Below are 21,427 nucleotides of genomic sequence, written 5' to 3'. Positions count from 1 at the left end.
AATTGTATATACTTGTATGCCATTTTAATTATAATAATTACACTTCAAGTTTGTAAATGCCAAAAAAATAAAATTTTAAAGATCAATAGTTCAATTAATAAACAATTGTTTCTAGCAGTACTGCAGTAGCGGCCAAGCACCAGGAAAGTACAGAGTACAGCTAAAGGAGCTAAAGCATGAGTAGCGTAACGGTCTCAATTACATTAAAATATCAGCTATTATAATTACAATTTAAGAAACCCTGACTGAGCTATCAATGGACGGATTGGGTTGTTTAGCTTGCTGTGCTAATGGTATACAGTGCGACAATTGCTCTTGGCACTTGAATAACATTGACAGGGGGGCGCTGTTGGTGAACAAAGGCTTAGAATATTCAAATAAGAACAAAGGGGACACTTGACGGCAACGTTAGTTCCGATTTTCCCCACGCGCCAAAATAGCCTTGTCGAACTGTATACACTTTAATGTCGACACAAAAAATTGGTGCCGTGTGACCCAAAGAGTATTATAATGTACAGAGAATGGTGTGACCTTAGAGGGTGTGACGCAATCGACAATAGTGTCGACTGTCAGTGTCGCCGTGTATCTTTAGCTTAGAGTTCTCCATAATGTCCTCAAAGGTGTGTGAGGTCTGCCGATCCGCACTGTGCCAGACTATGGCCTAAATACTTCTTGTTCTGAGAACGAACCCGTGTTCAGTAGTGGGCCGGTGGGTTGATCATGTGACGATGAAGTAGTAAGTAGGAACAATGTGTAAAAAAACAAGTATATTTTTGAAATATAACAGTTTTTATTAAGTTCTATTAGTTACAAAAAAAATATATTAAGAAAAAACTTTAAGTGTGAAATTGTATTAAAAGATTTCGGATTTCGTCCTACTGAAAGAAAAGCACCGAATTTTGACAGCTACTTTAAGACGAGTGACAGATTCGCATGAAATGCTGATGCTGTCAGCAGAAGTCACGAGTTATTCCCGTTGAGTCAAACCCCCGTGAGTAACACTGTGACTCGACAGGATTTCTTAGGAAACGTTGTCCCGTTGAGTAACACTGTTACTTAATGCGATTTTTTTGAACGTAAGCGGCGACTTCTACTGACATCATCAGCGTTTTTTCGATGCGACTGATGCGATTGAATTGACAAATGTTTAATAATAAAAGTAGATAGATACAATAAATATACTGTTCGTTGCTATTTTATATGCTTAGCGTCATGTGGCTATGTACCTACCATTATTTACTTTTTGTTTTCCCCAAGCAAATGATGCTATCCCTCCAAGCTTCTATCCCAAAGGGGATAGGAGTTTGGAGCTACACGTATTGACAACGTAATCTTTTCCCAAGGTTAGTAAATTTACTCTAACAGTGGTACTGATTCTGAGCACAACCAAATTTTAGAGTATTCGCATCTTCTTCTTACTAATGTAATATGAAAAGGACAGACGCAGTTTGACCGTTTTAAATTTAATTTTTAGATGGTAAAACCCGTGATTTTAGCGCACAGTCACGAGCCTACTGTTTAAATTTGTAGCGTGCACTAAAATTTAGTCTTTAAATGTAAGTTCATGTTCTGTCCCTTTTAGCATTGTTAAAAAGAAAAGGATGCAGATACACTAAATTTAGTTTAGAGAAAGACAACGGAATCGGTGCCCATATTATTCACTGTGTCCTACGGAACTTCGAGGTTTCCGAAACAACTATTTGTAGAGTAGACGTCAACATAATGTTGCATGTCAAAGTACAATGGCTGCAAGGCCCTTGGAGATTATCAGAAGGTTTAAAGAAGGAAAAGTTGTATTGGCTCTATGCAATGTGTTATGTCTCGAAAGGACGATCTCATGATCCTTCCATATAATACGTTCCTATACCGGAACACACACTTGGCTCTATGAAATGTGTTCACGTCTTGTGATTCTTTCATATTCTAATGATCTTTAATAAGTACTGTAACGCATTACGCATACTTGGCTCTGTGTAATGTGTTACGTCTCGAGAAAGCAGTCTCATGATCATGTTTTAAAACGGTTCTATAAGCGAACACCCGCTTTGTTTTTTTTTTTCATTTATCTATCACCAACAACAAAAGACCATAAAAAATTTAAATACACTACGGTACGGTTGTCAATTACAGGTGAAAAAAATAATTACCTACTAATAAACTAACATGCACTAACTTAAGGTTATTTATATTGATACAAAAATTGAGCAACAGAGAGTACCTACAACATTTAGCTATTAACAGAAATTACACCTTTTACACTCTATAACAAAAACTAAGTTACTCATACAAATTGCGTTCAATTTGTATGAGTAACTTGGTTTGAGATGATGATGATGATGATGATGAGAACGGGCATTTGTCTAGACTGCCCAAATGCTTACTAAGTATTGATACGCGAACACCCACTTCCAATACGCAAACACCGTAAAGTCGTTTCCGTAGAGCCTGATGAACGCGATTCAATACGCGAACGCACACTTTGAATTGAACGGGAACGGGCATTTGTCTTGTCAGACCAAATACTTAATTAACGTTATACTCGAATACCCACTTCCACATACGCGAACTTCGTAAAGTCGTTTCCGTAGAGCCTGATGAACGCGATTCAATACGCGAACGCACACTTTGAATTGAACGGGAACGGGCATTTGTCTTGTCAAACCAAATGCTTAATTAACGTTATATATACTCGAATACCCACTTCCACATACGCGAACTCCGTAAAGTCGTTTGGGCCTGATGAACTCATTATTTCCGATTCTCTAAAAGATGTTGGTTTATTATGGACACAACATTTCAAGGGGTCTTACAGCTATACGATACACGTGCCGGGCCACTTTAAGGGAATTAATTTAAAACGTTCTCCTACTGTTTTACTCTTAATTTGATATTTTATTCTATTTTTAGTTCTTCTTTGTATGAGTAACTTGGTTTTCAGTTATGGAGTGTAAATAGTGTAATTTCTGTTAATAGCTAAATGTTGTAGGTACTTTCTGTAGCTCGAACTTTTGTATTAATATAAATAATTTTAAGTTAGTGCATGTTAGTTTATTAGTAATTTTTTTCACCTGTAATTGACAACCATACTGTTTAGTGTATTTAAATGTTATAGGGTATTTCATGCATGGAAGTTGTTGGTGATAAAAAAAACGTAATCTTTAGAAAGACCCCAAGGAAAAACAGGGTAGAGTTTCTAAGGACCCCGCCAGTTCAGTTACAAATCCTCATGTGCCTCACTAAATGATGCTTATAAGCAGTTTTATACTCGCATAACTCACAAGTATAAGGTATTCCACCAGTGTGAGTCCTCATGTGACTTACTAAATTATGTTTATGAGCCGTTTTATATTCGCAAAACTCACAAGAAAAAGGTTTGTCACCAGTGTGAGTTCTCATGTGTCTTATTAAAAAATGTTTATGAGCAGTTTTATACTCGCATAACTCACAAGAAAAAGGTTTTTCACCAGTGTGAATACTCATATGACTAACTAAATTACTATTTCGTGTAGATTTATATTTGCATAACTTGCAAGAATAGGGTTTTTCACCAGTGTGAGTTCGTATGTGACTTACTAAATTAGCTTTACAAACAGCTTTATACTTGCATAACTCACAAGAAAAGGGTTTATTACCTGTGTGAGTTCGCAAGTGGCTCACTAATAGAGTTTTACTAACAGCTTTATACCCGCATAACTCACAAGGAAAGGGGGTTTCACCAGTGTGAGTTCGCTTGTGACTTAGCAAACAACGTTTATAAGCAGTTTTATACTCGCATAACTCACAAGAAAAGGATTTTTCACCAGTGTGAATACGCATATGACTAACTAAATTACTATTTCGTGTAGATTTATATTTGCATAACTTGCAAGAATAGGGTTTTTCACCAGTGTGAGTTCGCATGTGAGTTACTAAATTACCTTTACAAACAGCTTTATACTTGCATAACTCACAAGAAAAGGGTTTATTACCTGTGTGAGTTCGCATGTGGCTCACTAATAGAGCTTTACTAACAGCTTTATACCCGCATAACTCACAAGTAAAGGGTTTTTCACCAGTGTGAGTTCTCAAGTGAATTACTAAATTATGTTTTTGACCAGTTTTGTAGTCGCATAACTCACAAGAAAATGGTTTTTCACCAGTGTGAGTTCTCATGTGCCTCGCTAAATGAGCTTTACTAACAGCTTCATACTCGCATAACTCACAAGAAAAGGGGTTTTCACCTGTGTGAGTTCGCATGTGAGTTACTAAATTAGTTTTAAGATCAGTCATATACTTGCATAACTCACAAGGAAACGGTTTTTCACCAGTGTGAGTTCTCATGTGTCGGCTAAACTTACTTTTATAATTAGCTTTATATTGGCAAAACTTGCAAGTGAATGGTTTAATGTCAGTGTGTATCTTAAGGTGTTTAACTAAGAGATTTTTTCTTTGAAAAGTATTCCTACATAAGTCACAAGTAAACATTTTCTTCTCAATAAATAAATAATTTTTACAATTGTCACTTTTGGAACATTCGCTTTCACTTTGTAAAGTTTTTGAAACACAATGCTTATTAACTTTCACTTTATAAGTGAAAGGAGCAATATCTTCTATCGTATCTTTCATGTCTTCATTCTGACTGTTGGAATCTTCAGTAGTTGTTCGTTTATTCACCAGCGTTTCGTCTCGTATTAGTAAATCTTTGTCATGTGTCTTGAAAATATCATATAACTTGACTACACAATTAGTTAATCTATTAATGTTTATCTTACTATTGGTATCGGCACATTGGTTAACTAATTCACTACTGTTAAGTATCAACACTTGTTTACTTTTCTGCACTGTACCGGCGTCTTCTGATCGCACTTGGTGTTCGTTGTTCGTCGCAAGTCCCGCGGATAAAAGAGCATCTGAAACAAAATATATCTCTCATTATATACTAGCAACCCAACCCAGCTTCGCGCGGATGCAATTTAGTTTATAATATATATATAAAAGGAAAAGCTGACTGACTGACTAAATGAATGACACCGCTCAAACTACTGGATGGATCGGGTTGAAATTTGGTATGTAGATAGCTATTATGACGTAGACATCTGCTAAAAAAGAATTTTTAAAATTCAACCCCTAAGCGGGTAAAGTAGGAGTTCGAAATTTCAGTAGTCCATCCATCGCCGGGATAAGCTAGTGCTATATAAAAGACCACTGGTCTCTTACCTGAGGTTAGAGCTGAGTCTGTGGAAGGGAGAGAGTCATCGTTCAGCTTCTGAATGTCCTGCCTGTAAGATATATCAGAATGTATCTAGAGTGCACTGCAGGGCAGCCGGTAGAAAAACGTTTATAGTACAATACTTGTATAATTGGTAGGTATACTGACTTGTTCTCAGTGAGGAGTGAAGAGTGTGAGGAGCTAGAGCTCACAGCTATATGAGGCTTGCACACTTGAGACGTGCCACAGTCACTATCAGCATTCTGCCAAATACAAAACAAACTCATTTCTGTCTTTCGAGTGTGTGAGTCCTCCGACTGAACAAGCTATCATATGAACTAAATGAAAGTGTTTCATAGTGAAGACTGTCTCACCTGGATATGTGTGCTCGTATGTCGCATGTACTCAAGTTCACAGACAAACTCCTCAGAACACAGAGTACATTGGAAGGGAACACTTTCACACTTTACCGACTCCTGTGTTTCAGCCACTTGTTCTGCAACTGCTTGCTGTCTCCCGAGGGCTTCGAGAATAGCTTCATCCAGAAGTTTTGATGCCAACTCTATGCTATCGTCAGATAAGTATCCCTCGTAAGACGCAGCAAACTCATCATTAACATTGTCTGCATTATTGTCATCTTCATTTGCCACTTCCACATCTTCATCAACCGACATACAGTCATCACTTTCCTCTTCCCCTTTCACTTCAACTCTGTGTGTGATTGCCTCTGATTCTGTCTGTTTGTCTTCTGAGAGGTCTGATATGTATAAGTCACAGGGGTTGGGTCCTAGTGTTGTCACCACAAAATTACTCTTTAGATGGTTTTTTGTACGGTTTATCATTTTTACAAGTTGTGTTGTAATCTGTAGGGAAACAAATTTACTATTGAATTAAAACATCATTTCCAGTCAAGTGGTTCAAAAAAAGAATGCAATGCTGGAAACTTATGAAGTAGCATGCATTAAGTACTCACAAATTCATGTTTTTCAACTAACTCCATCATCAGTGCACGGGCTCTCAAGCTCTTGTCTCTGAATCGACTAAAGTTTATCAATCTCTGAGCACATTGTACACAAAGTGTTTGTTTTAGGTTTCCTTGATCACACAACTGAAAAAACAATATGTATGTAAACAACTTTGTTTATATGATTCTATTCTGCATATAATATAGTGAAGAATAGAATAGAATATGTTTTATTCACTTATCAAAATCTGGTCTTTGGTCTTAAAATCTAACTTAAGTAGGTCTAAAAAATATGTTGAGCCAACAAAAAGACCTGAAGTTAGCTAAATGTATTATGTTGTAGATACAAAGTGTAAACACGACGCTGTTATTCTATTGGAGCCTAAACGAGGGAAGTTCTGGCCTTAGTAACTGTTATATATTGTTAAAATTAAACAAAAAATTACACAAGATTACAAAATAGAAATTTGTGTTCTTTATCTAAAATATTAATTGTATTAAGAAAAAAAAATATATAAGCTAGTTTTTTTAGTAGGTTATGTTGATCAGATTGGCACAATTAGCTTACTGACTTTTGAGCTTTGAGTAATCGGGCACTAGCCACTGGGGCTGATTCTCTTGAACACGTACACAATCTCTAAACTAAACTAAATTAACAGGTCTAAATCTAGTGCTATCCCCATTGATTCTAAATTTATATTCAAAAAACTAATGTAGAGAAAAGGTGGGAGATTGCTACAGATGAAAAAAATAACAACTTACAGGATGTCCAGTTAAGTTTTCATATGCTTTTTCTAATTTGTGTTTACGCAATACAAACATCTTGCTGTCAGTGTCTAGGCATATCATGCAAACCTGTGAATATACTACTAGTTAATTCTACATTACTTTTCATACAATGCTGCAACGTGTGAGAGTTGAGAGGGAAAAGGCACATTCAGATTCATCGAACTGCTCAGCCATATAATATTGGTAACTTTAATTAAATTCATATCTATGCTAATATTACAAAATATGCGAAAGTGTGTCTGTCTGTCTGCTAGCTTTTCACAGCCCATCCGTTCAACCGATTTTAACGAAATTTGGTGCAAAGATAGCTTGAATCCCAGGGAAGGACACAGGCTACTTTATATACTAGAAAATTAAAGAGTTTCCACAGGATTTTTAAAAACCTAAATTCACATGGACTATGTCTCTGGCATCCCTTAGTAATAAATAAAATAAAAAAACTTTTATTCAATTAAACTTTTACAAGTACTCTCGAATTATCAAATGAATCTACCACTGGTAGATAGATGGTAGGTTTAGATTTACTTACTAATACATAACATGACATTATGAAGAAGTTACCTGCACCGTTGAAGGAATAGCACCAGTAACTATCTGCTTTAAGCCACTTTCCGTTTCGTAAATGTCATCAGCTAGAAAATGCTGCGAGCAGACCACAGCAGGGTCTGGTAGATGACTGTCTTGTTTGCCGAGGGCTCTGAGCCAAGCGGCACGGAGACCCACATCACTCGGGAAACTGGAAATTACCATTATGTTATCATTGCTGTAGCCAGCATCATGAAGCTTTCTCAACAATTAGTGTTCTACATAACAGTGAAACTCTCTCTAACTCTAAGGGGCTTCAATATAGTTCTCACACTGACTCTCTCCTTGGTGTGAGTGTAAACTGACAACACACCAAGGCCTCAGTGTACGCTGATGTCGGTCGCGCGTACTATTTCTACTGTGGTCAGCGTCGCAGTGTGACGTGGGCACGTACGCGCGACCGACAGCAGCATAGGAGGAACTTAATTACCACAGAACACTATTACTTTATTTAAATTCTGGAATTTGACAAAAACAGGTGCAATTCTACGACTTACGAGTCAACTGCAATCAATTACATATCTACACTAATATTATAAAGAGGAAAACTTTGTTTGTTTGTTTGTTTGTTTGTTTGTTTGTTTGTTTGTTTGTTTGTACTGAATAGGCTCAAAAACTACTGGACCGATTTTAAAAATTCTTTCACCATTCGAAAGCTACATTATCCACGAGTAACATAGGCTATATTTTATTTTGGAAAAAATAGGGTTCCGTAAGATATTTGGGTTTTTCGGACACAAGGTGTAAAAAATCAACCAGAAAAGTTACTTATTTTGCGTACGCTGCCTAAACTATAAAAGATAGAACCATAAAATGTTCTAATTAATTGTAGATCTTATAAATATCTACAAAAAAGTCCGCGACACACTATACCCATCTATGTCGAGTGAGGCACAGCAACCATTTTTTTATTTAAAAATCTTGAAATTTTTTTGGACTACATTTAAACGCGTTTATTTTACTCATGCTATTAATCCTTATCAAAATAAATGATTTCATCACTAAGAACAGTTTATGGAGATAATATTTGGTCTTTGAATGATTAAAATTGGACGTTTGGTTTTGAAGTTATGGCGAAATTAAAATATTACGATTTCTGCTGCACGGCCCGTTGTATTATATAAAGAGGTAATGTCGTTAAGTTTGTTTGTAGGGGGTAATCTTTAGAACTACTGAACCGATTTTAAAAATTCTTTCACCAGTAGAAAGCTACATTATTCCTGAGTGACATAGGCTATACGGGATCTTTAAAAACCTAAATCTACGCGGGCGAAGCCGCGGGGATCAGCTAGTAATTTATATAATGCTCTTTGACAGCAATGGGTAGTAAGTATAGAAAAAACTCACGCGTGAAAAATAATCCCTTTCCTCTCTGACGGGGACACATCGTCGGAAGTGTTTTTGCAGAAAGGCACAGAACACCGCATTTTCAATGTTTACCGTTTACCATAAAATTGTAATGGTTTTGTTTTGTGCGAATTTTACTTTTCATTCCTTTTAGTAGTTACCTTATTATTATTAAACTATTGACAATTCCATATTCCACCACTAAATACTTGGCACTTGGAAGCAAGCAAGGAAGATTAATATCTTATTATCACCTAGGTACCCGAAAAAAGGCCATTAATTCTCGTCTCGTATGTAAAAATAACGAAAGAACTCTGAGAAAAAGACAATGCAAAGAGTATAATCCAATAATCATGTATTTCACGTATTTATTCTATTATAATGGTACTCTTTGGAGTTTGAACAAACCCATAGATTAATATGTATACCTGAAAAACAAACCACAGAACAGTTCCACAGAGTATCGCAAGTACATCGATATAGAAAGTAATAATAAAATTTCTTTTTTATTTTATTTTACGGCACTGAATATCAGTCCTTTAAGGCCTTAAAATCCGTCAATGTCTTCATCGCGCACATCCAGCAAACAATCCATACTAATATTATAAATGCGAAAGAGTGTCTGTCTGTCTGCTAGCTTTTCACGGTTCAACCGATTTTGACGAAATTTGGTACAGAGGTAGTTTGCAACCCGGGGAAGGACATATAGGCTACTTTTTATCCCGGAAAATTTAAGAGTTCCCACAGGATTTTTGAAAACCTAATTCATAGCAAGCCTATTCACGGTCTTTTTGCATCGTGCATCGTGCATGGCCTTGGCGGGACGTACAACAAGATGGATGGTAAATGGATTTACGTTATCAAATCGTGTTGTTACCCTAAAAGAAAAAGACACTCCAATTTACTAGTTTTTGGCGTCTCAGTGCACAATCATGTTTAGATAGCACGTCTACTAGGGTTCTTCTTAACTTTTTTCTTTGAAATTCAATAGGTTTAAAATAAAAGAACAGAAACACAAAAAAATGATTTTATTTATAGTTATAAGACTTCATTCAGTAACTAAAGGTCCTACTAATCACCTAAGGTATACAGCTTTCAAATAAACATCATTTAGAATAATATTAATTCATTTGAAATTAATATCCAATCCAAATATCTATATATATAAAAGGAAAAGGTGACTGACTGATCTATCAACGCACAGCTCAAACTACTGGACGGATCGGGCTGAAATTTGACATGCAGATAGCTATTATGACGTAGACATCCGCTAAGAAAGGATCTTTGAAAATTCAACCCCTAAGGGGGTGAAATAGGGGTTTGAAATTTGTGTAGTCCACGCGAACGAAGTCGCCAGCATAAGCTAGTATTATATCAAACGTCAAATCGCGCACTTAGTACCTATGCGAATCTATGAAATACATATAATGTGACGTCATATCATAATGACGTACTTTTTTAGAGTGATCGATAATTATTCAAAATGGTTATTACACTTAAAACTAACGAAGGACGTGGATTTTACGTATTTTGGAAGACCCACTATTTAATAATCTCTGAGAAATCATTTATTTTTGATGTAGTCAAATACCGAATTCACAAGAATAAAGCATTTCACCACTATGAGTTCTCATGTGTGTAGTGTTTTGCCGCACATGAGCTTAACCAGTGTGAGTTCTCATGTGCCTCACTAAATGACATTTGTGAGCGGTTTTATATTCACATATCTCACAGGAAAAAGGCTTTTCACCAGTGTGAGTCCTCATGTGCCGTACCAAATTACCGCTGTATGTGCATTTGTATTTACATAACTTGCAAGAGTAAGGTGTTTCACCAGTGTGAATCCTCATGTGTCGCACTAAATTAATATTTTGAGCAGTTTTGTACTTGCATAGCTCACACGAGTAAGGCATTTCGCCAGTGTGAGTTCTCATGTGTGTCACTAAATTAGTTTTCTGAGCAGTTTTGAATTCGCATAACTCACAAGAAAAAGGTTTTTCACCAGTGTGAGTTCTCATGTGACTAAATAAATGGGATGTCTTGGAAGTTTTATACGCACATAGTGTACATGAATATTGTTTTTCACTAGTGTGAGGTTTCAATAGGCTACTATTACTGTTTGGGATACTCTTGGTATCGGATGATTGGTTGCCTATTCCGCGATTGTCAATTTTAAACACTTGTTGACTTTTGTGCACTGTATTGGCGCCTTCAGCTTGCACTGTGTTTTCGTTATTCGTCGCAAGTCCCGCGGAAAAAGGAACGACTGAAACAAAATATATTTCTTATTTTTGACTAGCTTATGCTCGCGACTTAATCCGCGTGGACTACACAAATTTCAAACCCCTATTTCAAATTTTCAAAAATCCTTTCTTAGCGGATGCCTACCCGTGGTCACCTGATGTTAAGTGATTACCGCCGCCCATGAACATTTTCAGCACCAGTGGAACCGCCAAGGCATTGCCGGCCTTTCACGAATTTGTTGGTCCGCCCCTTGAACCCCATGTTATAATCTAGTGGAAACACTACCAAAGGGAATTGAATAAAACACCTTTTATTTCTTGCGCCGGCGGTGGAGTGGCGCGTCAGGTGCACTTGATAGCAGCTCATCACCAGTGTGAGTTCTCATGTGTTTCTCTAGATTAACCTTTTGACCATACTTATAGTTCCACAACTTACAAACAAAAGGTTTTTCACCAGTGTGCTTTCTCATGTGCCTCGCTAATTTGTGGGAATGAGTGTAATATTTTATAATAAAATTCCACAAACAATTTTAGACTTGCCTTTACACAAATTTAAAAGATGTGTTAAAAGTATACTCCTAAAAAAAGCATATTATACAGTCGAAGACTATGTAAATGATAATAAAGCTTGGATTTGACTCGCTCGACTTTGAGCGACTCAAATCCTTTTTTATCAGCAAGCTGCAATGGCTTGTATAGTATGGTATAATAACATTGTAAATTGTAAAATTAAAATGAGCAACCGCAGAGTTTCTTGCTGGTTCTTCTCGGTAGGAACAGCATTCCGAACCAGTGGTAAATTAAAACTACCCAACGATCGAAAGCGCTTATAAAAAGTCTACTTGAATAAAGACATATTCTATTCTATTCTATTATAATTGCTATCTTGTGCACATTTGTACTCATACACCCCACAGGAAAAGGGCTTTTCACCAGTGTGAGTGTTTACATGCTTCAGTAATTGAGCTTTACGAGCAGTTTTGAACTCGCATAACTCACAAGAAAACCGTTTTTACCAGTGTGAGTTCTCATTTTGTATCCACTATAGATGTATTTGTTGTTGTTATTGTTACTAACACATAATGGATCAATTGTTGTCCGATTTAATAAATAAATTGAAATTAAAATTTTACGATTCAGAAAGTACTTGTAAAAGTTTTTTGAATCAAAAACCTGTCTGCAGTGCGCGGCCGAAAGTAGTGTACATCGACCTTTAGAAGGAGATAGCAGATTTTTTTAGAGCGTTGTCCCTGTCGTTGAGACCGACAAAACGTCATATGAGTGACAGAGACAACGCTGTACAAATGTCATTCTAAAGGCCGATGTACATTACTTTCCGCCGCGTACTGTATTTTTATTTATTGCGCCGGCGCAGGTGGAGTGGCGCGTCAGTTGCACTTGATAGCAGCTCATCACCAGTGTGAGTCCTCATGTGTTTCTCTAGATCAACCTTTTGACCATACTTATAGTTGCACAACTTACAAACAAAAGGTTTTTCACCAGTGTGCTTTCGCATGTGCCTCGCTAAATTGCTATCTTGTGCACATTTGTACTCACACACCCCACAAGAAAAGGGCTTTTCACCAGTGTGAGTGTTTACATGCTTCAGTAATTGAGCTTTACGAGCGGTTTTGAACTCGCACAACTCGCAAGAAAACGGTTTTTCACCAGTGTGAGTTCTCATGTGCGGTATTAGATTATATTTTTGTACACATTTATAGTCGCACAAATTACAATTATAAGGTTTTTCACCAGTGTGAGTTCTCATGTGAGTCACTATATAATTTTTGTGAATAGTTTTGTACGGGCAGTATTTACAACCGAATGGCTTTTCACCAGTGTGAGTCCTCGTGTGATACACCAGATTAGGTTTTGTAACAGTTGTATAGTCGCATAACTCACAGTAATACGACTTTTTAACTTTAAACGCTTGTTTTCTTGGCGGGATTGAGTCGGCGTCTCCAGTTTGCGCTTTGTCTTCTTTATTCGTCGCAAGTCCCGCCGGCAATGGGGTGACTGAAACAAAATATATTGCTTATTTTATCACTACTTTTAATATATCTAAATATATAAAAGGAAAAGGGACTGACTGACTGACTGATCTATCAACACACAGCTCAAACTACTGGACGGATCGGACTGAAATTTGGCATGCAGATAGCTATTCTGACGTAAAATATTTTTGAAAATTCCATGCCCATGCGGACGAAGTCGCGAGCATAAGCTAGTGCTATATAAATTACCACTGATTACTCACCTGAGGTTAGAGCCGAGTCTGTGGAGGGGAGAGGGTCATCGTTCAGCTTCTGAATGTCCTGCCTGTAAGATATATCACAATGTATCTAGTGTGTACTGGGGAGACGGCAGAGAGGAAAGGTCTATGATACTATAACAAGTGTATACTTTGAAAAACGTTTATAGTACAATACTTGTATTGGTAGGTATACTGACCTGTTCTCAGTGAGGAGTGAAGAGTGTGAGGAGCTAGAGCTCACAGCTGTATGAGGCTTGCACACTTGAGACGTGCCACAGCCACCATCACTGTTCTGCCAAATACAAAACAAACTCATTACATTTCTGTCCTTTGAGAGTATGAGCCCACCGGCTAAACAAGCAGACATACCATTATCATAATGATTAACTCATCATCGGCTCACTACAGAGCACTGGTCTCCTCTTAGACTGAGAAGGGTTTCGCCCATAATTTACCACACTGGCCAAGTGTGGATTAGCAGACTTCACACACCTTTGAGAACATTATGTAGAACTCTCGTGGCGTGCAGGTTTCCTCACGATGTTTTCCTTAACCGTTAAAGCAAGTGATATTTAATTACTTTAAGCTAACATATGAACTTGAACCTTTGAAAATGTGAGCCTCTGACTAAACAAGTTACCATATTATAGCCTCAATAGCTCAACCGGTAAAGGAGTGGACTGAAAACCGAAAGGTCGACGGTTCAAACCCCGCCCGTTGCACTTTTGTCGTACCTACTCCTAGCACAAGCCTGACGCTTAGTTGGAGAGGAAAGGGGAATATTAGTCATTTTAACATGGCTAATATTCTTTTTAAAAACAAAAAAAAAAAAAAAAATATGTTAAAAATATTAACTTGTTGGGCAACCCCGGCTGACTTTGGTATGAGCTCTTCTCAGACCTGGGCGCGTTTGGAACCCTCACAGCTTTAGTTTTAAGTACGTATTAATTATCACCACTATATCATCATACAAATTAACAATTTCGACGATCAGTAAGCGTAACATTTTACCTATTCTGAATAAACAATTTGAGTTTCAAGTTTTGAGTTTTAGGTACTCTATTCCTCGATGTACTGGGGTGTTACGTGGCGTAGGAATGACAACTGCTTACTACTTGAAAATACTATTTATTTACTGACTTAAACAAGACGGGTATAGTTAGATTCAAACTTTATGGCGGCTGAGAAGTTAGTTAGTTGCGGGCACAGGTGCGCGCAGGTACAGGCGAGTCAAGACAAGTTTAACTAAAATATTATATTTTCTGTTAGGGTTATGAGGTTGAGGTTAACATGGGAGTAAGTATATTGTAGTTACATTGAGTTATAATTGTTTTGGAACCGAAGCGTAGTTTTTATTATTCTTCGTAGACGACTTATTTAATTTTTTTTTAATATTCTTATTTTATTAAACTGATAATTTTTATCTTTCTATTACGGAAATTCTTAAAAACTTAACAGAAAAATAACAATAAAAAACTTAACGAAGCAATAACAAAACAACAACAAATCTTTAAGTGGTAAATTAAAACTACCTGACTATTCATAAACACTTGTAAAAAGTTTACATGAATAAAAAAAAAACATTCTATTTTATTTAAGAGCTCGACTGTACGTGGACAGCAACGTGCGCGTGTGAGTACCTATACGGATACAACTACACACTCACACTACGACGCGATGGCGGCTGCGGGTGGCAGGGAGCGCGCGCGGGGGTGTGCCCGCCGCCTCATCCTGCCACGTCCCGCTGATACCTTATTTTGTGTTCTGCGCATCGGCTTGCGCCAAGCTCTGAGCCGCCAAAAAGTTTGAATCGAACTTATACACTTTAGCGCATATTTAGTTCCTAAAATATTTAATGCAATCGGTTGGGCTGGGGAGGATATCGATAGGCTCAGTGAGGGAGTCCTTAAGAAGAGGTTAAAGAAACACTTACTTAGGGACTCTCTAACTGACTATCGGGCTTCTTAATTATTTATTTGTATTTTTGTGTTTTCTTTGGTTATTTATTAGTAAGTTGTTAGAATACTCAATTGTGTTAGTTTATCTTTTAGTGAAGTAGGTAGGTTTAAATTAGTATGTAGTACAGTTTTTATTATAAGAATAGATATAGGTGTATGAATAGCGTTAAGGAAATATAGTAGTAAGTTATGTACTTAGTATTAAGAGCGCCACCTCGCCAACAAACTGGCCCACCAGTTTGGCGAGATAGATATGTAGGAAACTTTGTAAAATTATTATGAATAAATAAATTTAAAAAAAAAAAAAATTGGGGTCGGCGCGGCAGAGACTAAAGCTCTGGCTCGCGTGCCCGTTTTATTATACTTACAATGTAAGGTAGTGTTCCCACAAACTCAACAAATTGATTAAAGTGTTTCATAGTGAAGACTGTCTCACCTGGAAATGCATGTTCATATGTCGCATGTATGCATGTTCATGAACAAACTCCTCAGGACAAAGAGTACATTGGAAGGGAACATCTTCGTACTTCAAAGGGTCCTGTGTTTCAGCCACCTGTTCTGCATCTGATCTATATACCTCGCGAGCTTTGCAAGGCGTTTCATCCAGAAGTTCTGATTCCAACTTTATGCTATCGTCAGATAAGTATCCCTCATTAGACGCAACAAGCTCAGCTTTGACATTGTCTGCGTTATTGTCATCTTCATTTGCCACTTCCACATCTTCATCAACCGACATGCAGTCACCACTTTCCTCTTCCGATTTCACTGCAACTCTATATATAGTTGGCTTTGATTCTGTCTGTTTGTCTTTTGAGGGGTCTTCTAGTATGTATAAGTCACAGGGGTCGGGTCCTAGCATTGTCACCACCAAATTACTCTTTAGTTGGTTTTTGGTGCGGTTTATCATTTTTATAGATTGCCTTGTTATCTGTTGGTCAAAACAAGTTCACAATTAAATGAGTACATCATAATTTAAGCTCAAAAAAATGAAAAAATAGGGCTTATAATCTTATGTTTTTAACTATTTAATTTATATTTATACTAGAAGCTGCCCGCGACTTCGTCCGCGTCCGCGTTTTTTGTTAGAGAGTTATGGACGGTACTAGTCAAATCAGTGACTTTTTATCAAACGTCAAAACGCGCGCTTAGTATGCGAGATTCTATGAAATACTGGAATGTGACGTCACATCATAATGACGTACTTTTTGGTTTAATCGATAATTTAAAATGGTTATTACACTCAAACTTAACAAAGGACGTGGATTTTACTTATTTTGAAAGATCCTCTATTTAATAATCACTGTGAAATAACTCAGAATTTAATCAATTTACAACTGTAATTCGTAAATTGATTGTAAATTTAATTAAACATGTTGTATTCGCAAAGAGGCAGTTATGTCAATGATTTAAGTACTTACAAAATCATGTTTTTCAACTAACTCCATCATCAGTGCACGGGCTCTCAAGCTCTTGTCTCTGAATTGACTAAACTTTATCAATCTCTGAGCACATTGTACACAAAGTGTTTGTTTTAGGTTTCCTTGATCACACAACTGAAACAACATGTAATTAAATACAATGCATAAACAGTTAGAGCCTCGATACTTTACAACGGTTAAAGGAGCGGACAGAAAACCGAAAGGTCGCCGGTTCAAATCCCACCCGTTGCACTATTGTCGTACCTACTCCTAGCACACGCTTTACGCTTAATTGGAGGGGAAAGGGGAATATTAGTCAGCAATTAACTTAGCTAATATTATTTAAAAAACAAAAAAAAAAGTTTAATTAAATATGGCTAAGTCCTAGCTTATCCCTGTGACTGCATGGACTACACAAATTTCAACCCCCTATTTTACCCCCTCAGGGGTTGAATTTTCAAAAATCCTTTCTAAGCATATGTCTGCATCATAATAGCTATCTGCATGCGAAATTTCAGCCCAATCCATCCAGTAGTTTGAGCTGTGCGTTGATAGATCAGTCAGTCAGTCAGTCAGCTTTTCCTATACATATAGATCATGTCTGTATACAATACATAACTAACTATATATCATAAATTAACAACTTACAGGATGTCCGGTTAACTTTTCGTATGCTTCTTCCAATTTGTGTTTACTCATTGGAAACATCTTGCTGTCAGTGTCTAGGCATATCATGCAAACCTGGAAATATACTTCTAGTTACACTTCTACATTACAGTTCCCATACAATAAATACTACAACAGATGTAAGAGGGAAAGGGCACATTCTGATTCCTCTAATTCCTCAGTCTTTTTCTTTTTCCTTACCTTATCCCAAGCTATGGGAGGTCGGCACAACATGTCTTCTTCTTTGATTTACTTACTAGCAATACATATAACATTACATTATGAAGAAGTTACCTGCACCATTGAAGGAATAGCACCAGTAACTATCTGCTTTAAGCCACTTTCCGTTTCGCAAATTTCATCAGCTAGAAAATGCTGCGAGCAGACCACGGCAGGGTCTGGTAGATGACCGTCTTGTCTGCCGAGGGCTCTGAGCCAAGCAGCACGGAGACCCACATCACTGGGGAAACTGGAAATTACCATTTATGTTATACTTAGCAGTGGCCCGCAACATGAACAAGTGTTCTATGGTAACAAACACCCCTTTAAATCTTCCCTATGAACAAAGACTAATAAAACTTGGACTCAGCACTCTCAAAAGCAGGCGAGAAAGAGGCGATCTAATTGAAACTTACAAAATATTAAATAATTATTATAATGTCCCAAATTTTGAGAGCATGTTTCCAAGAAGGAGCAATCCTGGATTTAGGGGACATGATATGAAGCTACAATATGATACTGGTGACGAATTCAAGCAGTACGTTCAACTGTTTTCCAAAAAGTTTAAGAGAGATTGCATTGCAGCCAAGTCAAAATATATCCAGGCAAAAATTAAAAACAGCTCCAATGTAGTAAAAACTACCTGGAAAATAGTTAACGAAGAAACAGGAAGAGTGACACATAAAACTTGTAATTTTGAACTAAAATATCATGACAAGTTGATTACGTCAGACCCCGAGGTTGCAACCGTTTTCGAGACCTTCTTTACAGATATTCCTGTTTCTACTACAAAATCATTGAACTCTTCAGCAGCCGCCGCTCTCTCACTATTGGAGGATAACGTGCCTGAATGTAATAAAATGTTTGAATTCAGTCACGTTAGTTGCTCTGACGTTATCAAAGCTTTTAAATTAATTAATAATAAGAAAACAAATGATCTGTGGGGCATTTCCGTTAACGTTGTGAAATCATTAATTGATATTGTTGCACCCGAGTTAGCATTAATATTCAATAATTGTGTTGACTGTGGTGAGTTTCCAGACTTAATGAAACATAGTAAAATAATTCCATTATTTAAATCAGGTAGTACTAGTGACCCCACTTACTTCAGACCGATATCTGTACTACCCACTTTTAGTAAAATCTTTGAAAAAATAATTTTAACTCAACTGCTTAATTTTTTCAACATTAATGATTTATTTCACACCAAACAGTTTGGTTTTACACGGGGTCGCTCAACAACCGATGCTGGTGTTGAGTTAATACTAAATATATTTGAAGCCTGGGAGGAATCACGTGATGCGCTTGGCGTTTTATGTGATTTATCCAAGGCTTTCGACTGCGTTGATCATGAAACATTGGTCGCGAAATTGCACCATTATGGAATTAGGGGTGCAGCATTGGAATTGATGAGTTCTTACCTAAATGATAGAATACAAAGGGTAGACGTGAATGGAAAGCGATCTCCCGGATCCGTTGTAAAAATGGGGGTGCCACAAGGTTCCATCTTAGGACCTTTTCTGTTCCTTATTTACATCAATGACCTTCCTTACCTCGCTAAGGACAATTACGGGATAGTCTTGTTTGCTGATGATACATCACTTTTATTTAAAATCAATCGATACTTAACAACTTTTGATGAAGTAAACAATTCTCTCACCAAGTTAGTACAGTGGTTCGAAGCTAATAACCTGCTTCTCAACGGGAAAAAGACAAAGTGTATTAAATTCACTTTACCAAATGTTAAGCAGGTGAAAACCACTGTGCAACTTAATAATGAGGAATTAGATTTAGTGGATACCGCTATTTTTCTTGGAATAACGTTAGATGCAAAACTTCAATGGGGCTCTCATATAAATAACTTATCGAACAGACTTAGTTCTGCCGCATATGCGGTAAAAAAGATTCGCCAGTTGACAGACATAGAAACTGCGAGACTAGTATATTTTAGTTACTTTCACAGCATTATGTCATATGGTATATTATTATGGGGTAATGCTGCTGATATTAATTCTATTTTTGTGCTGCAGAAAAGGGCTGTTCGAGCCATATACAGTATGGGGCCACGAGAGTCGCTGAGAACTAAATTTAGGGAAGTTAAAATTATGACAGTGCATAATCAATATATTTTTGAAAATTTACTGTACGTACATAAAAACATAAATAAATTTAAAAAAAAAAGTGACTGTCATAATATAAATACTAGAAATAAAAATAAACTTGTAATTCCCGCCTCTAGGCTCAGTAAAGTTAGCAATTCATTTGCTCGTAATTCCATACGTTTCTATAATAAGCTTCCAGAAGACATATTGGAGATGTCTCTCAACAAGTTCAAAGTTTTCATAAAACGTAAACTAATTGAAAAATCCTATTACAATGTAAAGGATTATTTAAATGATAAGCAAGCTTGGGAATGAGTTGCTTAACGACTTTGTGATAGTTCTAATAAGTTTCAATAATTTTGTAAAGTGGTGATAATAAAAAGAATACCCGGCTGAGTTTGTTGTGGGCTCTTCTCAGACCTGGGCGCGTTTGGAACCCTCGTAGCTTTAGTTTTAAGTTTGCGTTATAATTATCACCACTATATTATCTTACAAATCTAACACTATACCATATATAATAAGAGTAATTTATTACCTATTTTGAATAAATCATTTGACTTTTGACTTTTGACTTTTGACAATATCAATTGCCATCGTCAAATCCAATAAAACACTTTCTGACCAACAGAGTTGTTTACATCTAAATATATAAAAGGAAAAGGTGACTGACTGATCTTGGGCTGAATTTGGGCTGAAATTTAACAAGCAGATAGCTATTATGATGTAGGCATCCGCTACGAAAGGATTTTTGAAAATTCAACCCTTAAGGGGATGAAATAGGGGTTTGAAATTTGTGCAGTCCACGCGGACGAAGTCGCGAGCATAAGCTAGTATGGAATAAATTGCCCAAGGATGTGGTTATGTCAAGTTCTGTAATCCAGTTCAAGAATAGATTGGACAATCATTTGGAAAACTCGAAGCACTTCTGATACAGAGGTATCAGCGAAAGCTGCTTAGTCTATTAAATATAATAAGAAATAATAAAACTCCTGAATCAGACCAGCATTCAGCACAGTATAAACTGACTAAGACGACAGGCCTCAATGTCTCTTATGCTATGCTGATGTTGGTCGCCCGTACTATTTCTACAGCTTGTAGTGTCATAGTATTTATACGATACGCACATGCGTGCATGACGCGTAGGAGTAATTGCCAAGTGATTACATGTAATAAAAATAGCGAGCAGGCGGGTCACCTGTTGTTATGTGATTACCGTCGCCCGTGAACATTTGCAGCAGCTCAGTGGAACCGCCAATGCATTACCGGCTTATCGAGAATTTGTCGAATGATGCATAATGTACCCAATGGCCGCAGCCCACAGGCATAATCTATGTGCAACATTCAGTCTCAAAAACGTAGAAGTAGAATATTCAGATCGCTGACAATATTGATTACACTCACCCATGAAAATTAATCCCTGGGGACACATTATCGGAAGTATTTTTGCAGAAAGGCACACAACACTCCATTTTCAATGTTTTTATTATTTTTACCACAGATGACAGAGCACTATGCACTATGCGGGCAGGCGAAGCTTTCGTATAGCAAAACTTTTGTATGAAATGGATGACTGAAATGGACACAGCAGCAACCACAGAATAATGACTCATAAATTAGGTTAGGTTAGGTATTCTCTTTGACTCTTTTATAAAAATTTACTCTGTGCCAGCTCTGAGCAAAAGAGCTTTGGTTGG

The 21,427-nt window shown here is 37.0% G+C and overlaps 1 protein-coding gene and 1 pseudogene across 1 annotated transcript; both read right to left on the bottom strand.

Moving 5' to 3' along the window:
• Positions 1–120: 120 nt before the first annotated feature.
• Positions 121–9,228, bottom strand: LOC117995221 (zinc finger protein 271-like). Its single transcript, XM_069508462.1, has 8 exons — positions 8,874–9,228; positions 7,503–7,677; positions 6,915–7,007; positions 6,162–6,296; positions 5,563–6,051; positions 5,357–5,451; positions 5,197–5,258; positions 121–4,889 (listed from the first exon to the last, which is right to left on the bottom strand). Exons 1-8 carry the CDS (start codon positions 8,951–8,953, stop codon positions 3,211–3,213), a joined length of 2,808 nt encoding a protein of 935 aa, XP_069364563.1. The 5' UTR covers positions 8,954–9,228; the 3' UTR covers positions 121–3,210.
• Positions 9,229–9,884: 656 nt separating this feature from the next.
• On the bottom strand, positions 9,885–21,220 carry LOC117994930 (zinc finger protein 84-like; annotated as a pseudogene).
• Between the last annotated feature and the right edge of the window lie 207 nt (positions 21,221–21,427).

Source organism: Maniola hyperantus, chromosome 28, assembly GCF_902806685.2.
Source record: "Maniola hyperantus chromosome 28, iAphHyp1.2, whole genome shotgun sequence".
Classification (NCBI taxonomy): Eukaryota; Metazoa; Arthropoda; class Insecta; order Lepidoptera; family Nymphalidae; genus Maniola; species Maniola hyperantus.
Note: the sequence above shows the minus strand (reverse complement) of the source record. Positions and strands in the feature narration are given on the sequence as shown.